Source organism: Podarcis muralis, chromosome 13, assembly GCF_964188315.1.
Source record: "Podarcis muralis chromosome 13, rPodMur119.hap1.1, whole genome shotgun sequence".
Lineage (NCBI taxonomy): Eukaryota > Metazoa > Chordata > Lepidosauria > Squamata > Lacertidae > Podarcis > Podarcis muralis.
In genome coordinates, this window is record NC_135667.1 from 30,871,118 (window position 1) to 30,890,209 (window position 19,092).

A 19,092-nucleotide genomic window follows, 5' to 3' on the forward strand; every position below is an offset into this window, starting at 1 on the left:
TGTCAGCAGTAGAAAGATCTGTCAGAAGACAGGGCAAAGTCAGACGTAAGGAACTGAATGCTGCTGACCTCAACTGAAGGTTTATAAGGCCTGGGCTCCCAGATTCCATCCCAATTCAGCTGCAGGTGTTTTCCAATAACCTTTTACTGTTGATGAATGCATTTACTCCCAAGGAACCCAAATAGTGTTGTAAATAAAACAAGAATAAACATGTGTTCTTTCACTAAGCAGCTGCCTGAGCCTGGACCTTCTGTAGCTGATTCTCTCCCTCTGGCTTGATCAGAGGCTCCTCTGCCAACAGGTGAGATAGGAAATGGCTTGAGAATGCTTCTGGGACATCTCCTGGAGGCAGGCCTGGTCAGCTCTTCCCCTGGAAAAACCTGGGGTTTTCTGGATCAGTGCTGCAGTTGGGGGGCTCGGTCTGCTCTCCTTGGTCCTCTGGCTCTAGGCAGTCTGTTTCTCCAATGAAGTATGTGCTGTCTTGGGCCGGGACAGGAAAGCTTTCAATTAACAACAATCATGCCTTGGATTAACCTCATTGGCTACCACTGGGCAGGGCTCAGCATGGCAACTATTTTGAGCTGAGAAGTGGTAGTAGTGAGATGGTACTTAACCCTTCCCCCATCCACATTTCTCTGTACCAAGCTACCTTCCACAAGTGACTTTTCCCATCCTCGTGCTCCGTGAAATTCCATATGAGCACCTGCACATAGTGTGCAATAAGCTCCACATCCATACCACCCCCATGAAGAGTGTTCTCCTCACTTTCCCACACCCATTCACAGCACAATATCCGCTTGTTCACAGCACATTAGCTTTTCACCTGAGAGCGCTACTTCTCACCCTCTTCATTACATGCCACCTTTTGTCATGATTTCAAGGTGGTTTAAAAACACCCTCTGTCCTACACATAATACGCAAACGTGTGTTACAGCCCGGAATTCAATTTTTTTGAAAAAGAAAGAAAGAAAATATGCTTCTGGATGCAGCAAGTGAATGTGGAAGAGTGATGCTGCTCTTTCCATGCTCCAAATAGCTTCTGTCTTGCTGCTCTTCTCTCCAACATTTCTACTGCAGTTACGTCCATAGCACATATTTATAGCACAGGCCTTCCCCCAAGGAATCCTGGGAACTGCAGTTTAAGGGTACTGGGAATTGCAGGTCTGTAAGGGGTAAATCACAGTATCCAGGATTATTTGGAGGAAGCCATGTGTTTTAAATGTGTAGCGTGGATGCAGCCTGTATGTTTTCAAGCTGGTGGGAGGAGGAGGGGAACTTGGAAAAAAAAATATTTCAGGTCAGGAATGGGTTAATCACCCTCCCTCCCTGCTTCTCCACTTTCAACTGCCCGCCCCTTCCTGAAGCTGCTTTTTCCAAAAACAGTAACAAGCATCAGGGATCTAATATGCATGTTCTGCATACCACTGTGCAATTAGCTTCTTCACAAGCGGCATGTTTCTACTGTAGCCCATCATTCTTCTCCCCCATAGAGAGTTATGATTCTGATGTCTCTGAACACCAATTGTTGGGAACTGCAGGTGTTGCTGCACTCGTGTCCTGCTTGTGGGCTTCCCATAGGCATCTGGTCAGCCACTGTGAGAGAAGGATGCTGAACCAGGTTCGATCCAGCAGGAGCTTCTCTTATGTTGTTATGGCTTCTGCACGCTGCCATGCCTGGACCACAGAAGGGAGCTGTTTGCCTGTCACGCTCTTCCCTCAAAGTTGCGAGCAGACAGCCTTTGCCTTTTGCTCAGAAGTGAAATAATGGCGAGAAAATTGTGTTCGTTAATGAGACACCGGATGGGATCACACAAGAAGCGTTGCTTCGGCGCTTGTTAAGGCATTCAAAAGCATCCTTCGCGCACCTCTCAGCGTGCCATCCAGGCTGTCATTCTCTGTGGCACAGAGCTATTGGAAGCAAAGCAAGTTCCCTCTTCCTCTCTTCTAAGCATCTCCCAAGGAAGGCAGCTCACGAGGTTCTTTTGAATTTGATCCCTTCACACCTCCTTCTCTATGGGGAATTTAACATAATGTGTCTTGCCAAAATTGGCTTTGCTGCACAGACCAGAGACGGCCGGTTTATACAAGTTGCAGAATCAAAGTGGTGACCGGTTCTTGGATTGAATCACTGCAGGATGCAATGGGGGTTGTGTGCCTGAATGTTCCCCCAACCCAAAATATCTCCCCGCAGATGTAAATATAGCATGTCAGAGAATAGATTTGTGCCCAAGATGTTATTTTTCCATGTACAGATACATTTTTCTTTCTTTCTTCTTTGCAGGATGCCATTCAAACCTGCCCCAACCCAGTACACACCTTGAGATGTATAGTGCGAGAAAACAACATGATTCCATTCTGCCAAGGGTCTAAACCAGGCATAGGCAAACTCGGCCCTCCAGATGTTTTGGGACTACAACTCCCATCATCCCTAGCTAACAGGACCAGTGGTCAGGGATGATGGGAGTTGTAGTCCCCAAACATTTGGAGGGCCGAGTTTGCCTATGCCTGGTCTAAAGAGTTGGAGATGATGGATAATGGAGATGAGGATCACAAAGGAGCTTGAAGCAAATGAAAGGCCTTCTACCCCTGGTGCTGACGCAACACCTGTGGCCTGGCAGATGCTGTTGGACTCCAACTCCTATCAGCCCCAGCCAATACGGCCAATGCTCAGTAATGATGGGAGCTGGAGTCCAGCAATACCTGGAGGGCTACAGCTTCTCCAAAGTGGCCTTGTTAAGAAACATAGGAAGACCCCGCTGGACCAAGCCAGTGGCCCATCTAGCCCAGCATGTGGTTCTCACAGTGGCCAACCAGATGCCTATGCAAGCAGGATTCAAGCACGAGAGCATTGTCCCCTCCCGTGGTTTCCAGCAACTGGTATTCAGAAACACTGCTGCCTCCAAATGTGAGTGGCTGGTAACATCGCTCAGTTTACCCAGCCCTTCCATTGCTGCTGCTTTCCCCAATCCCTGCTTCTCTGCCCTTCATTATGGTTCGTCCTGTGCCCCACAGCATCCTTGTCAGCTGACAGGCAGCTGCTGTTGTCCTTCACTCCTCTTCCACCACTGCTGCTCTTGAGCAAACATGGCAGCTACTCCTCCTTCTCTTTTTCTCACTGTAAGGAAGGGGATCATTCCTCAAAGTGTGGGATGAGGGTGCAGGTGCCCTGGGGAGCCCCACAGGAGCTGGGGAGGTAGAAGCCATTGGGTTAATGGGCTAGTGAGTGGGTGTCTTGCACCCCCCCCCATTATAATCTACCACCCTACTGCTTGAGGGAATTGCCTCAGTTTGCCTAATGGCCCTGAGTCTCCCTCTCTCTATTCATCTAGCGTCCCTCCTCTTTTCTTTCAAGTCCCTCCTATGTAAGGAAGGGGTGATGCCATGACCTTAGACTCAAGACACAGAGTCGGAAGCTGCAGAGTCCCGAGCTAAAGAGCCAGACCAAGTATCTAACCCTGAGCCTGGTGCTGGTGAGCAGAGGTCACCCACCAAGAGTGATGCCAGAGTGAGGCTTTGAACCCTGGTCTACCCACGTCCTGATCTGGCCCTCTGTAACCACTGCCCCACACCAGCTCTCATCTGCCCAATGTAGGCCTTCTGGACCAGAATCCCAATTTCCATTTCTCTCCCCCCCCCCCCAAGAAATCAGCCCGCAGCATCCCAGGATCTTTTCCTTTTTTCCTCAGGCTCTGAACATTCACCAGGACGAGTCTCCGAGGCGCACTTCAGCCATCCTCCCCAATATTGCCACAGCATCTCTAACCTGTTGCTTAATTGAAGCCTCTTAAATTTTTATGGCCAAATTGGCAGAAATGGCTGCTTTAGGGAACATTTCATCTTCTTTAACATGCCTGCCTTTGGCGGAATAACGAGGAGCAATAGAAGAAAGGTTTCCCAAGCCCAGGCGTTCGTTCCTTTTGTAACTGGGGTGGACAGTTTGCATCCCCAACAAAGGATTTGTTTTGTTTTTGAGCAGGAGGCTTTTATCAGCATCCCTCCTTGCTCCAGCTGCTGCACGCCTGACAAAGTCACCTGCAAACGCCTGGAGGCCCTTACAGTTGCTTTTATCAGGCAAGCCCCGTGGGCTGCTTTGCTCGTGGTTTGTGGGTGGTGGGGTAGGAGCACTTAGCAAGGTTTAGCCTTACACACACACACACACACACACACACACACACACACACACACACTGCTCCTCCTGTGTGGAAACTGTTTTGTCCTTTTCTCTCCCCCTCACCCCCTTGTTAGAAGGAATGAGGACAAGCTGTGCCAGGGACAGAGGAAAACAACAGCCTCCCACTGCATGCCAGACGCAGCCCGGACACGACTTGCTCCTCGTTCTGCATGTCCCTGAGCTGGCCATGAGAAGACAGAGAAAGCCAGAAGCCCTTCAACGTGATATAGGTGCTGGAGAGAGTACATTGGAAACTTGGGGGCATTTTCACATGAAGGTTACAGTGGTACCTCGGGTTACAGATGCTTCGGGTTACAGACGCTTCAGGTTACAGACTCCGCTAACGCAGAAATAGTACCGCGGGTTAAGAACTTTGCTTCAGGAAGAGAACAGAAATCGCGTGGCAGCGGGAGGCCCCATTAGCTAAAGTGGTGCTTCAGGTTAAGAACAGTTTCAGGTGAAGAACGGACCTCCAGAACGAATTAAGTTCTTAACCCGAGGTACCACTGCACAGTAGTCTGCACCTACATTTCTTGAATTCATCTTCTGCTACATCATCATCATTAGTATTTCAAACCTGAAAATCTCTTTATAATAAAAATGGATTGGTCAGAATGCTCATTCGTGTCATACGTGCCTCTCTTGTGCTTGCTTCCTCCATGTGATCACATGACCATAAATAATGAGAGGCTCAAAGGCAGGGATGGGGAGCCTGCGGCCCTCCCTAGATGTCAGTGGACTCCAGCTCCCATCATCCCAGATCACCCTGGCTGGGACTGATGGGAGCTGCAGTCCAACAACATCTGGAGCAGGATGGTGCAACACTCAATTTTTTGGCAACATTTGATGCCCCCGCCTCAGGCTGCTTTCCCAAAGCTGGGTAAGTGAAGCGCTGGGCTTTGGGACAGAGGTATGAGGGCTCTGACAGGGTCCTAGAATCCTCCCTCCTCCTTCCCAAAGCCTAATTAGTGCTTTCTCAGGTTGGAAAGAAGGTGGGAGGGCTCTAAGACCCTGCCAGAGCCTCATGTCTCCTTCACAAAGCCCTGTGTGTTGCTTAGCTGGCTTTGGGAAGGCAGCATGAGGGCTGGGGCTGGGGGTGTCAATATTTGGCTTCTTGTCCCCCCCCCTCAACAAGGCAGTGTGGGTTCCATGCCAAAGAGCAGGAAGGTCTTGAGAATTGCAGCTCTGTCAGGGGACTAGGGGTCACAGAAGAATTCTCAGTGGCCTTAAACAACTGCAGTTTCCAGGATTTTTGGGGGGGAGTGAGTTGTGGCTGTTCAAAGTGGTATGATGCTGCTTTAAATGTATACTGAAGAAGGGCCATTTCCTGCAACAGAGTCCAGCTTAAAGCTTTCTCAAACATTCATAGCCTCATCTCCCATTGTCTTTTTCTGGTACCTCTTTCTTCCTTCTCTGCTCTCTTTGCCTGGGAAGCCTCCCCCTTTCCCATATCGGCCAGCCCCTGCACTGCCCCCTGTCCTTGTCCTGCTGTTTCTTCTCCTCCTTCAAGTCCCGTGCCAAAGCCTTTCATGGATCACCTCAGCCCTCCCGCAATCTGCCTCTCCAGCTGCCCTGTGATCCCCACCCCTTTCCCTGTCTTGCAGCTGTGCAGTTTTCATCAATATGGCCATAAAGGTTTCCTCCAAGACAGAGAGGGACGCAACATTTCAACTTGACAGTTTTCACGGCGAATGTAATTGGTCCTAATTGAGACCAGAGTGATCTTACCTGCCCTCCAGACACATATATCCAAATGCTTATTATTAAAAATTTGCATGTGGATGAATGAATAAATGGTGTAGAATTCAACAGAGTCAGTTTCACTCCCTCCCTCTCTGTCTCTATGTGTGACTGGTAAAACAAGTTTAGTGAAGAGGCGGTAACTTTACATTCACAGGTCTTGAGACTCAGAGGTTGGCCGTGGGCCCACAGCACCTAATACTGGGTATATAGGGATAATTATGGGTCATAAGCCCCACTGTTTGCAGGGGAGGACCCTAGTAATATGGCAAGACTCTGGAAGGATCCTAGGCTCTGGAAGGATCCTAGTAAGTGCTTGCTTCCCAAAGCTGAGCAAGCCCTTACTAGGCTTTGAGAAGGAGGCTGGAAGGCCCCCCCCCCCTTGGTTTGGTGCCCTGTGCAAGGGAACCTGTCGCGCTGCCCTCAACCCACATCTGCTGTTTGTAATTGCACATCTGCCTCCGACAATGCACACAGTGGTTGCAAAGTTTGTTAGCACTTCTAAGTAATTTCAGTTCACTGCACTGAATGCTCCACGGTCAGGACAGGACCATTCCTTATCCTCCACTTGAATCGCTGAGCTCTTCTGATGGGGCATGTTTGGTGGTCCCACATGTTCCTCAGGCTTGGCTGGCATTTACCTGGGATGGACCCTTAAGTGTGCTGGGGCTGCCCTGCAGTAGAGCTCCTTGCCACCCTGCTCGCTTTCAGGCATCTTCTGAAAACTGTTTTATTTAGGCAGGCCTCTCAAAGCCAAGATCCTCTGCCAACCAGCTTTTGCTAACATGTCAGATGCTTTTATTGTTGCAACTGTAGTATTGTGTTTTTTAATTTTTCGGATGTATACTGCCTTGTGATATTTTATATGACAGAGTGATCTATAAACATGTAAATAAAAATTTAAAATAAACAAAACAGTTAAACATTTTGCCATCCAAGATGGGAACTCCAAATGACATCCCCTGCTGTTTCAGGGGAGTCGTGCAGAACTTCCTAAAGGATTGTAGTGACTCCCGCTCTGCCTGTTTTATTAAGCATTCATCCTGATTTATTTGCACCAAGTTTACAGGGAAGTTAGATGACAGTCGGGTATTTATCCATTCTGTCTGCGGGGAGGTTAGATGACATTGTATCAATCAAATGTTATCCCACACTTTCAAGTGCATTTCCTGTCATTTTCCTTATTGCAAAAAAAGCCAGATTGTGTGTTTGTGTGTTGCACCAGACCTTCATTTTAAATGTTAATTTTGTTATTGAAACCAGGTTAGCTTATTTCTACTCTTTTACACAGTTTTGCATGGACTGGGATTTTTGTTTTGTTTTGTTTTTTTACTTATTGATATGTGGTTATTTCTTTCTTTAAAAAAGAAAAATTATTCAAAAGTTACAATACAGCATTTTCAATGAATATATCCCCTCCATAGACACCTCTGTGATGATAATGATGATGGCATTAAAATATCCTGTTCTTTCTACGTAATTGTTTCTCATTTGCTTTGAATTGTACAAATATTTGATACACTGTGAGTGGCTTTGGGCACAATTGAGTGGAAAAGTGGCATACAAATAAACTGAGGATGGTGAGGAAGGACAATGAATTGCACAACCTGAATTTGTCGGTGTGTGGTTGAATCCCACCCGAAAACAGCAACAGTTTGGAAGCATTCTAAGTCTCATCAGGCAGACCTCTCCCCCATTTTGCCACTGTCCATGCTACTAAAATATCTCCCACTTCAAGTGGCCGCTTCTCTTTCCCTTATGGATAGTATTCTCTCAAATGGCACCTAACCAAGGCAGCCTCAGCCTCTCCTCTATTTGTGGCCTTAGAAGGAATGACTACAGAATGCGGAAATGTAGGAGAAAAGCAGGACTCACCCTTTGCTCTTGCGTGGCTACAAAAGTCTGGAACCCAGGCGCCACGCCAAACCCAAGTTCCTGAACAAACGGCGGCTCAGACTGACTGTGGATCTGGACTTTGACTCCTGCTTCAAATGTTGTTTCATCTGCAAAAAGAACGAAAAAAATGTTAATTAGTCGGGGACGATCATGTGCTTTCAACACTCAGAAAGGCGGTGAGCTTAATCACTACCATAATTAGCACCCCTGCCATCAGAAATGGCAATATCCAAACTTGTCCAAACAGCAATTTTCCAATCTAAGGAACTTCTTATGTAGCTACTGGCTACATTTCTCCTTACCCTTAGAAATGTGTAATTTTGAGTTATTTCGTCTGTGATAGCCAGAGTCCACATATTCTTGTCCTGTAATGTCTTCCATTTCTGGGCCAAATAAGTTCTAAAGAAGGTTCAAAGTTCTAAATAAGTTCTAAATAAGTTCAAATAAGGGTAAGGAAGACTTGAATCATTTCTGTACCATATTGTGGTGGGATTTCATCTCTTAGGTCTCAAATTCAGATATACAAAACTCTCTTCCCCCATCAAATTGTGAAATCTGGCTTCCATTATGTGTTTTGCTGTTTTTATTTTTCTATATCATCTGCTCTTTATTTATTTGGAAACACAACCTCTGTATTGCTCCTATGTTTTGTAACTTTAGGTTTTGTCATTTATTTGCATTTATTATTTTTTGTTAATAAAATGTTGTTGTTTTTTTACCTTAAAGCTACTATCCTTGAATAAAGGCAAGTCAAAGGGAAGCTGCAGCATGAAACTGTTGAATTACAATTCAAGCAACAGGTTCCATGCTAAAATTTGTTAACTGAGTCGGAAAAGAGGTTTTCTCTCACATCACATGTGTCAGTGCAACCTGGGGTTTCCCCAGCTTACCTTGTAAGTAGCAGAAAGTGAAGTGGAGGAAACCCTGGACACAACAACTTCACACCATGCATCTTTTTCACTAGACATTACCAAGGAAACATGGTTACTAGCCTTCATTCACACATCTTTTTCCCATTCCACCACCACCACCAGTTTGTCTGGTTGGAGCATTAGTCATTCTTCTCAAAACTCACTAAGCTGCGATTTGTACATAAAACTTCCTAAAATTGGTCTCAGCCTTAGCTTTTTGCAGAATTGTGTGTATGTGTGTGTGTGTGTTAGTGTAGATTTCATGTTGTGCTTTTGGATTTGGAGGAACATTCTTTTAATGCCTGCATTAACCTCTCGCAGCCCCCCAAGTTGTTCAGCTGTCTCCCTGCATCGCAGATGGCAGAGTTGTGCAAGCGATGCCACAGTTTCTATTTCACATTCTGGCAACAAAGATCCATGTTTTAAAGAAAACCCTCTTCCAGATCAATGTTTGTTCAAACCCCCTTGACACCCAGCCTGTTTCTCATTTGGATAATTCCAGCAGCGTGCTCACGAAATGCAGCAATGAGCTGGCCATGGTGGTGGGTGGGTGGGTGCGAGTCCTCCGCCACTAAACTTCCTTCTAAAAAGGCTTTTACAGATGTGGCACAGAGGACAGCCTATTAAAACATAACCTTTTCAGACTCTGCCTTTCTGTCTCAAAAGCACAAAAACAGCTCAAAGATAAATAGGACACACACAAAAATAACAATAACACTCCCTTATGTAATGCTAAACAGCCTCCCCAGGAACCTGTTGCTTCTGTGAACACGATCTGCCAGCTGGTGGGATTTCTTTTTTTGGGGGGGGAGGGGAGGCATTCAGTCAATCAGGGGGGGTCAAGCTGATCAGTGACAGCTGGCTTGGAAACTAAGCCCTGTCTGCACAATACTTTTTGCAACTAGGCTGCTCCTTCTCAGTCCGCATGCATTTGTAAAAGGTGATACACCTTTTCACTCAGGTTGGCAAAAGTCTGACTGTTAAGACGCATGGATTTATCATTACAGCTTGCCATCATTATTTTTTCATGGTGTTATTATGGCTCTCCAGTGTGCAAACATATCAATATTAAAGCCCAAGCCCATCCGTTAGCCAGCCGAGGAAAACAGTTGCGAGACATAAGGATGAAGCATAGGAGAGGTCCAAGCAAGGGAAAGGAGAAAACCAGGATGAATGGATGCAGCTGTGAGTGCTTTCCTTCAAATCTGGGATGTGTCAAGGCTTCAGTAAGGGGCCTGTTTCCCCCCTCCGCCACACCAGGATTCAGCCCTGGCACACTTAACAAGATACAGTGGTGCCCCGCAAGACAAATGCCTCGCAAGACGAAAAACTCGCTAGACGAAAGGGTTTTCCGTTTTTTGAGTTGTTCCGCAAGACGAATTTCCCTATGGGCTTGCTTCGCAAGATGAAACGTCTTGCGAGTTCTTGTGAGTTTGTTTCCTTTTTCTTAAAGCCGCTAAGCCGTTAATAGCCGCTAAGCCGCTAATAGCCGCTAAGCCGCTAATAGCCGTGCTTCGCAAGACAAAAAAAACCGCAAGACGAAGAGACTCGCAGAACGGATTAATTTCGTCTTGCGAGGCACCACTGTAAAATTAGCTAACATGCAGAGTGCATTCACTCCACAGCACTGTGAAATTACACCTTAACTCCAAACGTTTTTGGAAATGGGGAGGGGCTTTCACATCACACTGAAATGATGATGCCAACCCCATACTTCCAAGGAAGGTGAAGGGGAGAAGCCAAAAGCAATGCCACCAAGCCTCAATCCAACCGCATTTCAATGCTTCCCTTTCCATCTTTGAGTTGGCAACTGCGGGAAGAAGTCCAGAACTAGGAGAGGGCTCATTTAGATTGTGAGCTTGCCGACAGCAGCCTGGTTATTTTTATTTATGTATGGTGTCTCATAAACACGGGGATCGTTGCAAATGATAAATGACAAAGATGACAATGACAACTTAGTTAACGTCCCAGAAAGACAAAGTGCCAAGTCCCTCGTGAATCTTCCACGCTCTGTTGCTCCCATTTCCTTTCAGTGGTGCTGGTGCAAGAGGAAGAACTTTCCCAAAGGACTGTGCTCTCTTGGGTCAAATCTGCCTCTTGCTCTGCTGCCCTTAGGAGAAGATGTGAGCTGAAATGGAGAAGGCATGTTTCAAGCACACAAAATGTGCCCTCTCCTTTGAAAGTTGTTTTTTCTTTGCACTCCTTTGTGAAAGGAATCGAAGCTGTTCACAAGCGGGCTGGCGCTCTGTCAACCTGATGCCTAGCTGAGGCAGAAGGTGACTGGGGTGTGCATTTGGATGCAGTGATGGCACCAACCTAGATGGCTTTAAAAGAGGATTAGGTGAATTCATGGAGAATTAGACACCCAGCGGCTACTAGCCATGATAGCTATGCTCTGCCTCCACAGTTCAGGGCAGCAATGCTTCTGAATACCAGTTGCTGGAAACCACAGGAGAGGCAGAATGCTCTTGTGCTCAAATCCTGCTTGCAGGTTTCCCATAGGTATCTGGTCAGCTGCTGTGAGAACAGGATGCTGGACTAGATGGGCCACTGTCCTGATCCAGCAGGGCTCTTATGTTCTGAATACATGCATGCATATCTAAATGTGGATGCCACCCATCTTCACAGCATTACTTGCCTAATAGGATTCACACCTTTACCCCCATCGAGCCCCTGCTGGTCATTCAAACTGATGCATGAGCATCAAGGCCAAAGGATTCCCAATCAGTACTGGAAGCCATCAGCACAGCATGACAAAACAAGGAGAGCTGGCCTGGTTGCCTGGACAATGGGGAGGCATTCAACAGGAGGGAAAGGCAACAGGTAGGTTTTCTTTGCCATCAATGATATTATCATACAACTAAATATGTGGCACTTTGAGACATCGTGCTCGCTATGGGAGACCTGATTGGCTGGGATCACACGGTCCAGAAATCCTTTCACGCACAGCTAAAAATGACACTGAAGTAACAGCAGATTGTGAATACAGGCGCTGTGTAAATATGAGCACACAAGAAATAGGCAAAAGGGTAGAGGGCGGTGTTCTTGTCCAGGCAGTGATCTCAGTTGGGTGAGGTTCTAGCATGGGCAGAGGGGGGCTGCAAGGAATGAGTTCAAGTCCTAAGAAGAGGAGCAATGTACAGTCAAGCAACTCCAAGTTCCAGTTCTGGTAAGCCTGTTAGGTTTCAATAAAGCCAAGTTAAGCAAAGAGGAGGTCCGCATCTAGCGAGGCAATATCCAAGCAAAACTGGTAGCATCATGGATAGCTCCACAAGAAGCCCAGGCTGAAGAGTCACATGAGCAGAGATAAGTTGGGTAAAATGTCAGTGAGGCCTTGTAGGGCTTCCAAGACAGAGGACCAGACAGCCATGGGCTGCAGAATCTCTCTTTTTAGAAAAGTAGGTACGGCAAGGGATAGACTCAAAAATCTCCTTTGGAGACCAGTTGGAGACCAATTTGATGTTCACTTAGAAAGAACATATTGGCAGCTGATTTGGGCACATGTGCTACTATCATGGTGGGGAGGATCTGCCACCCTTTTGCATCCTTATTTGCAGCTGGCTGGTCAGCAACTGGGGTGGCAGTAAGGCAACACTGAAAAAACAGGTGGTAGTTGGGGAGGTCAAGGATATAGGTAATAGCATCACTAGACTGCTAGTGTACATAACGCACACATACAACTGGCCCCATCTGCTGTAAGCTAAGAAATTGAAGGCAAGGCCAGCCTTCATCTTCTCTGCTTCAAGCCACTTTGTAAAGTGAAGCTGTGATTCCTGACTCCCTGAGTAACAGAAGGTGTCGCAACTAACTGCATTACGCATGCCAGCTATTTTTAGCTGAGCAGATTGCTCTCACAGCCAAAATCCAGAGGCCATATGCCTCGAGGTGTATTATTAAAAAGCACATTATGTAATATCTAGGACAGGAAAGGTGCTGTCCCTGGAGCCTTATGGAGAACTCACAAACCACAGTAAAAAAAGTCAACCTTGTGGCATCACGCCCATCTTGCCAGAAACCAACATGGCAATTATGGAGACATACAGGGGGGACAGATGGATACCATCTCCCTGAAGTCCTTGACTTGGTGCTGTTGCCCATGAACAGGAGCGTGGGAAGTGTGCTGGGGAAAGGCTTTTCGTCTTTCCATGGGAACACCCCAAGCTCACTGAGAGAAGGCTGATGTGTGAAATGCAACTATGTGATTTTGCATTCTCTTTGCTTCCCGCAAGCCTGGAACTCCCTCCCAGAACGCTCCTTTCAAATCCCCGCCTTAAGACCTACCTCTTCTGTGCATAATCTTTGGCTTAGCCCCTTAACCCCTATCCCCAAATGAAATCCAAGCAAAGCGTAACTGCACAAGCTCTAATGCACCCCGGGGCCACCTGCTTCTCTCCCATTCTCCTTGCCCTGTTGAAATTTGGATTGTAAGCTCCTCGGAGCAGGGAGGGTGCTGTGCCTTTTCAGGTAGGCCAGTTGTGCTGAGCACCTAGTTGTTGAAAGTGTAGTGTCTCAAAGTGCTGAGGTTCAATACAGTGGGTATAATTCAGCCGAAGTTAAGAACTGTGAAGCACCACTGATTTCAACTGGAAAACTAAGCCTAGGCTTAAACTTGCTAAGTTGAAATCAATGGTGCTTGATTTTGCCTGAATTGTGCACACTGTATAGATAAACAAATACTGGATTTCATTTCACAGCTCCTTCAGTGCAGGCACCGGATCTACCGAAAGGTATGTCCCGACAGCTCTTTTGTGTAAACAGGTGCACCATCTAGTCGTCGAATTATGAGGCAACACCACTCAAATGGGCTCCTACTGACTTTTTATGTAATGTGCATCCTAAAACAAATAACCTTTGCCAATATAAGGACTACTTCACTTTAATTTCAGCTCTCCAGCAGATTTGCAAGTCACAAGCAGATGTGGATCTTAAGGCTGTATGGTTTTTCTACAGTTAAGAAGGAGTCCTCTCTAACAACAACAACAGGAACTGAACCAGGGATAGGCAACAAGGTGTCCCCCCCCCCCAAGGCTGTTGGATTTCAAACTACCATTGGTCCCAACAGGGGTGCTAACTTGAATAAAATGGGGTTTTTTTGGAGGGGAAGTCCAGGCAAGACTCTTCCCACATAATCAATCGCAAGATGCAGCGTACACACACCATTTGAATGGCAATGCCCATCAACTTGGGGGTGGGGGGGCTGGTCTACTCAAGTATTTTATTGGGGGGCTGAAGGTATCTTGGCCCATAGCAGTTGGCTCCTATGGTCCCAGCCAGCATGGCTAATGGCCAGGCATGATGGGAGTTGGAGTCCAGCAATTTCTGGAGGGCACCATGTTGGCTATCCTTGATATAGAGCATTTCAAATATATTTCATATGCATATTCTCCCGCCAACCCTGTTAGTTAAGCCAGCCTTAGTGTCCATGTACTGCAAACAGAGGGTTGAGGGAGAAAGGATAAGTGGCTGGATTAAGGCCACTTGGTGAAATTTGAATTTCTAGCTCACAGCCTTAGCTGCTACTCCACACCAGCTCTCATTCCCCAGTGCTGCTTTTGTGAGAGTAGTCGAAACCACAGCACTTGGCTGAGCCTTCCCCTAAACATGTCTGCAAGTTCTGCTACTTCTTCCATCTTACTGCCCCCCTTAAAAAAAAAAAAAAAAAGTAAACGGGTGGAAATCCAGCTTAAAATAAGAATTCTGAAAAGCTCATGTGCTGCAATTTGAATGCTGGTTGGTGCTAAAAACAGAGTGTTTTTTCCGGTTCATTGTGTTTCAGATTTTATTGTGTTGTTGTGCATTTTATTGTTCAGTAAATACTGTATCAATATTTGATTTTTTTTTTATGTACAATGCTCTGGAATCCATGTTTGGATGAAGGAATAGAAATTAAGTTCAGACTAGAAAATTTGAAAAATAAAATAAATAGTTCACTGACTTATTTAGGGGACAGAGCGAACCCCACTGTGTAGATGGCTTCCATCTACATTGGACCCCTGCCAGTCTCTACACATTTGGCTTCTCTCAGCTGGGTCTGTAATGTCTTGGAGCTTTGCGTAGAGATCCTGCACAGTGGTCAGGCAGCAGATTAAGGAGACAGATGGGCTGTCACATATTTTGCGCCTAAAGGGCTAATGTATAACAGAATTTCAATGGACTACGCAAAAAATGTGGTTTTTAAGGAGCAATGCAAGAATGAAAAACTGCATTGTCCAAAACTCACAGGAGAAATGTGAGTACTATACACACAGGAGAAATGTGTGTACTATACACACAAAAATAACGTACGCTGCAAGTCTATGCATATTTACGCAGGAGTCCTATTGAGGTTAATGGGGCTTACTCTCATTGTAACTATAGAGACTGCAGCTGACAAGGTGTCATGTTACAAACATGTTTTCATTAAAACTGAGCATAATCTAGCCACTTACTTCACAGATAAATTGCATCAAAGGGTGGGGATTATGGTAATCACTTACTGTTCAGTTTTGGCCCTTTGGGACACTTTAGCTGCCTGCTGCCCAGATAATTTTGGGATCTTTGTAATGCAGACAACATAAAACGGGGCAGGCAGGGGAGGAGAGAGGGTAGTGGCACCTTTATTAGGACCAATCAAAATGTTATAGGGGCAAGCTTCTGAGTTCTCCAGAACTCATACCCTTCATCAGGCCAGCGGCTAAATAAACTGGCAGAGAAACAGCAGGGACAAAAGGCAGACAGACTGATGCTTGTCACACCCAATGCAAGCATAACTGGATTGGTCTCACCAGGTACAAGCCAGATTGCAGTTGCACCCAGGACTATAGGAACCAACTAGCAATCACAGCAATTCCCCCAGTTTTGAAAATACAAAACCTTGGAGTCACTCACAACTTTGTGACATTGTAGTTAAGACTAATAAAGGGGGTTGTGGGTTTGAATTCAGCCCCACCCTCCCAATAATGGACCAGAGGAGCCACCAATGGTATATGTATTTCCTTAGCTGTCTGTGAAAAGAATTCAAAATGAAATACTGCGCTGTATTGCTTTGCTTTTTACCTAACTTGGAAGATCACCTCCCTCTCTGAAATGCTTCGGTGTGATTCATAGCTTATTCTGTAGAGAACTGGCCTCTTAGTTTTTGAGTAGGACAGGACTTTGCCAGCCAGACAGTTAACATTTGTAAACGTGACACAGACTGCCCTGCCAACCATCTGGACACATAAACAAAAAACCAGGCACAAGTTACCTACTGTACTAGGTACGGTTGGAGATGACGAATCAGGGCTTTAAGCTTTTCTAAACCCACCCGCCACAATCCTGCATTTCTCTGCGACAAAGGCTTGGGCAGAGAAAACCACCCACCAGCTTTCATTCAGCTTTGCAAAGTGGATTCCTTGATGCACAACCTTCACTGCGGCAGCTCCGAAAGTCTTGAAATATTCAACAGTCAAAGACTGATGGGCAACCCAGACTCATTAAGAAGCCAGCTGGAGGTAAATGTCATGCTCAAACGCTGCCCTGCTGTCATCGCTCCTCGGCCCCCTTCCCAAATCTTTCTTGTATTAAAAAACGTTTGTTTTAAAGGTTTTATTGATTTTGTCTTTGTTTTTAATGATGACGGCATCATGTATGTTTGTTTTGAATTGGTTTGTGGCCTTTAGCCATGTTGTACCTATAATTTTATTTGTACAACACTTGGAGAACTTGTGGTTTATATTTTTCAAAAGAAAGAAAGAAAGAAAGAAAGAAAGAAAGAAAGAAAGAAAGAAAGAAAGAAAGAAAGAAAGAAAATCTCTTCTGATTCATTGCTCAGGTGCACACCTGAGGTTGTAGGAACCGTATCAGGGAAAAAGCAGGTACTGCTCTCTCCAAAGACACATGCATGTTCAAAGGTTGGGTGTGTTTGCACCAATACTCATCTTGTTTTATTTCATTTCCCTGTTTACAATCTTAAAAATGTCTACTCAGAAGTACTAAATTCAGTGGCACTTGCTCCCAGATAAGTGGGGTTAGGATTCTTATCTCTCTCAAAACAATTTTCACACAGTTGTCTATCGGTATCCTTCTCACCCCCCAAAATGGCAAATTCAGAGTTTTCTTCTTAATTCAATTAACATAGCATGGTGGTGTGTCCTGCTCTTCTTGGCACCAAAGTTTTAATGTTTTAAGCACGAGGTACATGCAAGCCTGACACTCACCTGTGTTAGGGGTGGGAAACATTTTTAACCCAGGAGCTGCATGCCCTTGTTGCCTACCCTTTGAGGGTCACACAGCAGTGGCGGGCAGGGCCAAATGGTGGGTGGAGCCACAGCTGGCAGTAGGAAGGATCACATTGTCCCACACATACATGCACCACACCTGCATGCAGGATGCAGGTTGTATATTGCAGGAGATTTTGGTTGAGCCATCGCCTCTCAGGCTTCTTATCTAGGAGTGGGAGGCCTACACACGACAGACTTAAATAATTTCCTCTCTCCTGGGAGCCATAGTTCAGTGAGAGCCTAGGGATGTCTAACGGAGAACTTTCATCACCCTGCCAAGATACATTAAAGTGGTGTAAAAATGATGTTTAAGTTATGCCTTGGGAATAATAGCTACCTGTCTTGCAGGATTCTTCCAAGGATGAATGAGTTAATTACTGTAATAGCAGCAGCTCCAAAGCTCTCTGCTTTCAGAGATCCCTTTCAACACTGAAATCTGACTGCTGATAAACTCATGCGCACCGTAGAAAATTCTGGGTGGTTTAAGTCCTTTCAGGTGGAGCGCTGGCCAGGGCCGTTGAACCTCATTACTGCCTCAGCTGAACCACAAAATCACACATGACTTCTTGCCAAATGGTCTGCCCACCCACAAACATTCAAGTGAACCCAGCGGCCACCACATGACTCTGGCATCCGTTGTGGCGATTGCCAATGCTAACACTTCAAAACGTGAGAATATCTCTGATGGATCCAACCAAAAGCCGATCTAGTCCAGCATTCTGCTTCCCACAGTGGCCAAGCAGAAGCCTATGGGAAACCCACAAACAGGAGGTCTCCCCTCCTGCTGTTCCTCCCCCTGGCATAAGGCATTCAGAGGCATACACCTTGAAAGATATCCAGGTAGAAAACTGGGATGAAAACTCTCCATGCCAAAATGATGAGATGGCCGTTAATCTGTGGCAGTCTTCCCCAACCTGTGGCCCTCCAGATGTTGTTGGACTCCAACAGCCCCAGCCAGAGTGACCAATAATCAGGGGGTGATCATTACAGCCACAGCCCAAGGTAAGTTATAAAGTGGAAGCTGTTTCCAGTGATACTCGGAGCTCGCTCGCTATCCAATTCCAAGAGTGATTCCTCGGCATACTCAATAGCCTCCTGCAGCTGTACACTGCCGGGGAAGATAAGCAGTAGTGAGCAAGTTGTCTTTTGGGAAATGGTCATGGCTCAGTGGTAAAGAGTATGCTCTGCATGCAAAAAGGTCCAGGCAAGGCTGGGAGAGATTCTGGCCTGAAACCGCAGAACGCTATTGCCTGGCAGTGTTGGCAATACTGAGCTAGATGAGCCAGTGAAAGCAGCTTCCTATGTACAGTTATTGATTCTCTCACAGATTATTCCCAAGAACCCCCATAATACAGCTGAGCAATCAAATTATGCAGGGACTTTTCTTGGGCTGGCGGTACCAACTACAAGGGAACTTTCCACTTGCTAAGAAACTCCCTAAGCTGCTGCATGAGACGTCCCAAAGTATCAGAGACATGCACTTTAAAATGGCTATGAATATTTGCAGAGGACAGCAGCTGCCAGCCACTCATGGAACATTTTCAGCCACTCATGGCAGCTCTGTGGAAAGATATTCTGGGTCGATAGCTAAAGTAACAGGACTGTCATGTACTTGAAAGGAAATTATCCATAATGAATTGAAAAAGATGTTTAAAAGTACTTCTGCTCCCCCCAAAACAGAGTCCTTTCTGTTGGGAATAATTCAGACGGAAACCCCCAGGTGTCAAAAAAGGTCACTACTGTGGCCCGTGTTTTGTTAGCCCAAAAATAGAAAACGAGCAAGGTCCCAACCAAAGAATGGCAGCTTAAGTTGACAGAATATGCGCAGCTTGCAAACTTAACATATAGAGTAAGAGAACAAGAAGAACGTACATTTAGAGAAGATTATTAAACGTTTACTGAATATATGGAAAATAACTGTACAGCTGAAAATGCTGGCAGCATTAAGATAAATTCAACAGTGTAAATAAGTTTTGATGGATGCAATAATGGAATACCGAATAGTATAGTTTTTGTAAAATATGCAGGGATTTATGATATGTAAAATGAACCATGGAAAGAGAAGAAGGGAAGTCATAGATATCTCAAGGATGTAAAAATGAGTACTTTAAATGTAAAACAGAAAATTCAATAA

At 45.8% G+C, this 19,092-nt stretch overlaps 1 protein-coding gene across 4 annotated transcripts in view; it reads right to left on the bottom strand.

The window, feature by feature from the left end:
- LOC114581749 (acid-sensing ion channel 2) overlaps nt 1-19,092 on the bottom strand; it is a 393,671-nt gene that overhangs the window by 30,683 nt on the left and 343,896 nt on the right. For all 4 annotated transcript variants that reach the window (XR_003703390.2, XR_003703389.2, XM_028702285.2 and 1 more), the window contains exon 3: nt 7,787-7,914. Coding sequence is in view for 2 of the 4 variants with exons in the window: in XM_028702285.2 (XP_028558118.1) it covers nt 7,787-7,914 (128 nt within the window). In the remaining 2 variants the exon portion in view is untranslated. The remainder of the gene's footprint in view (nt 1-7,786; nt 7,915-19,092) is intronic.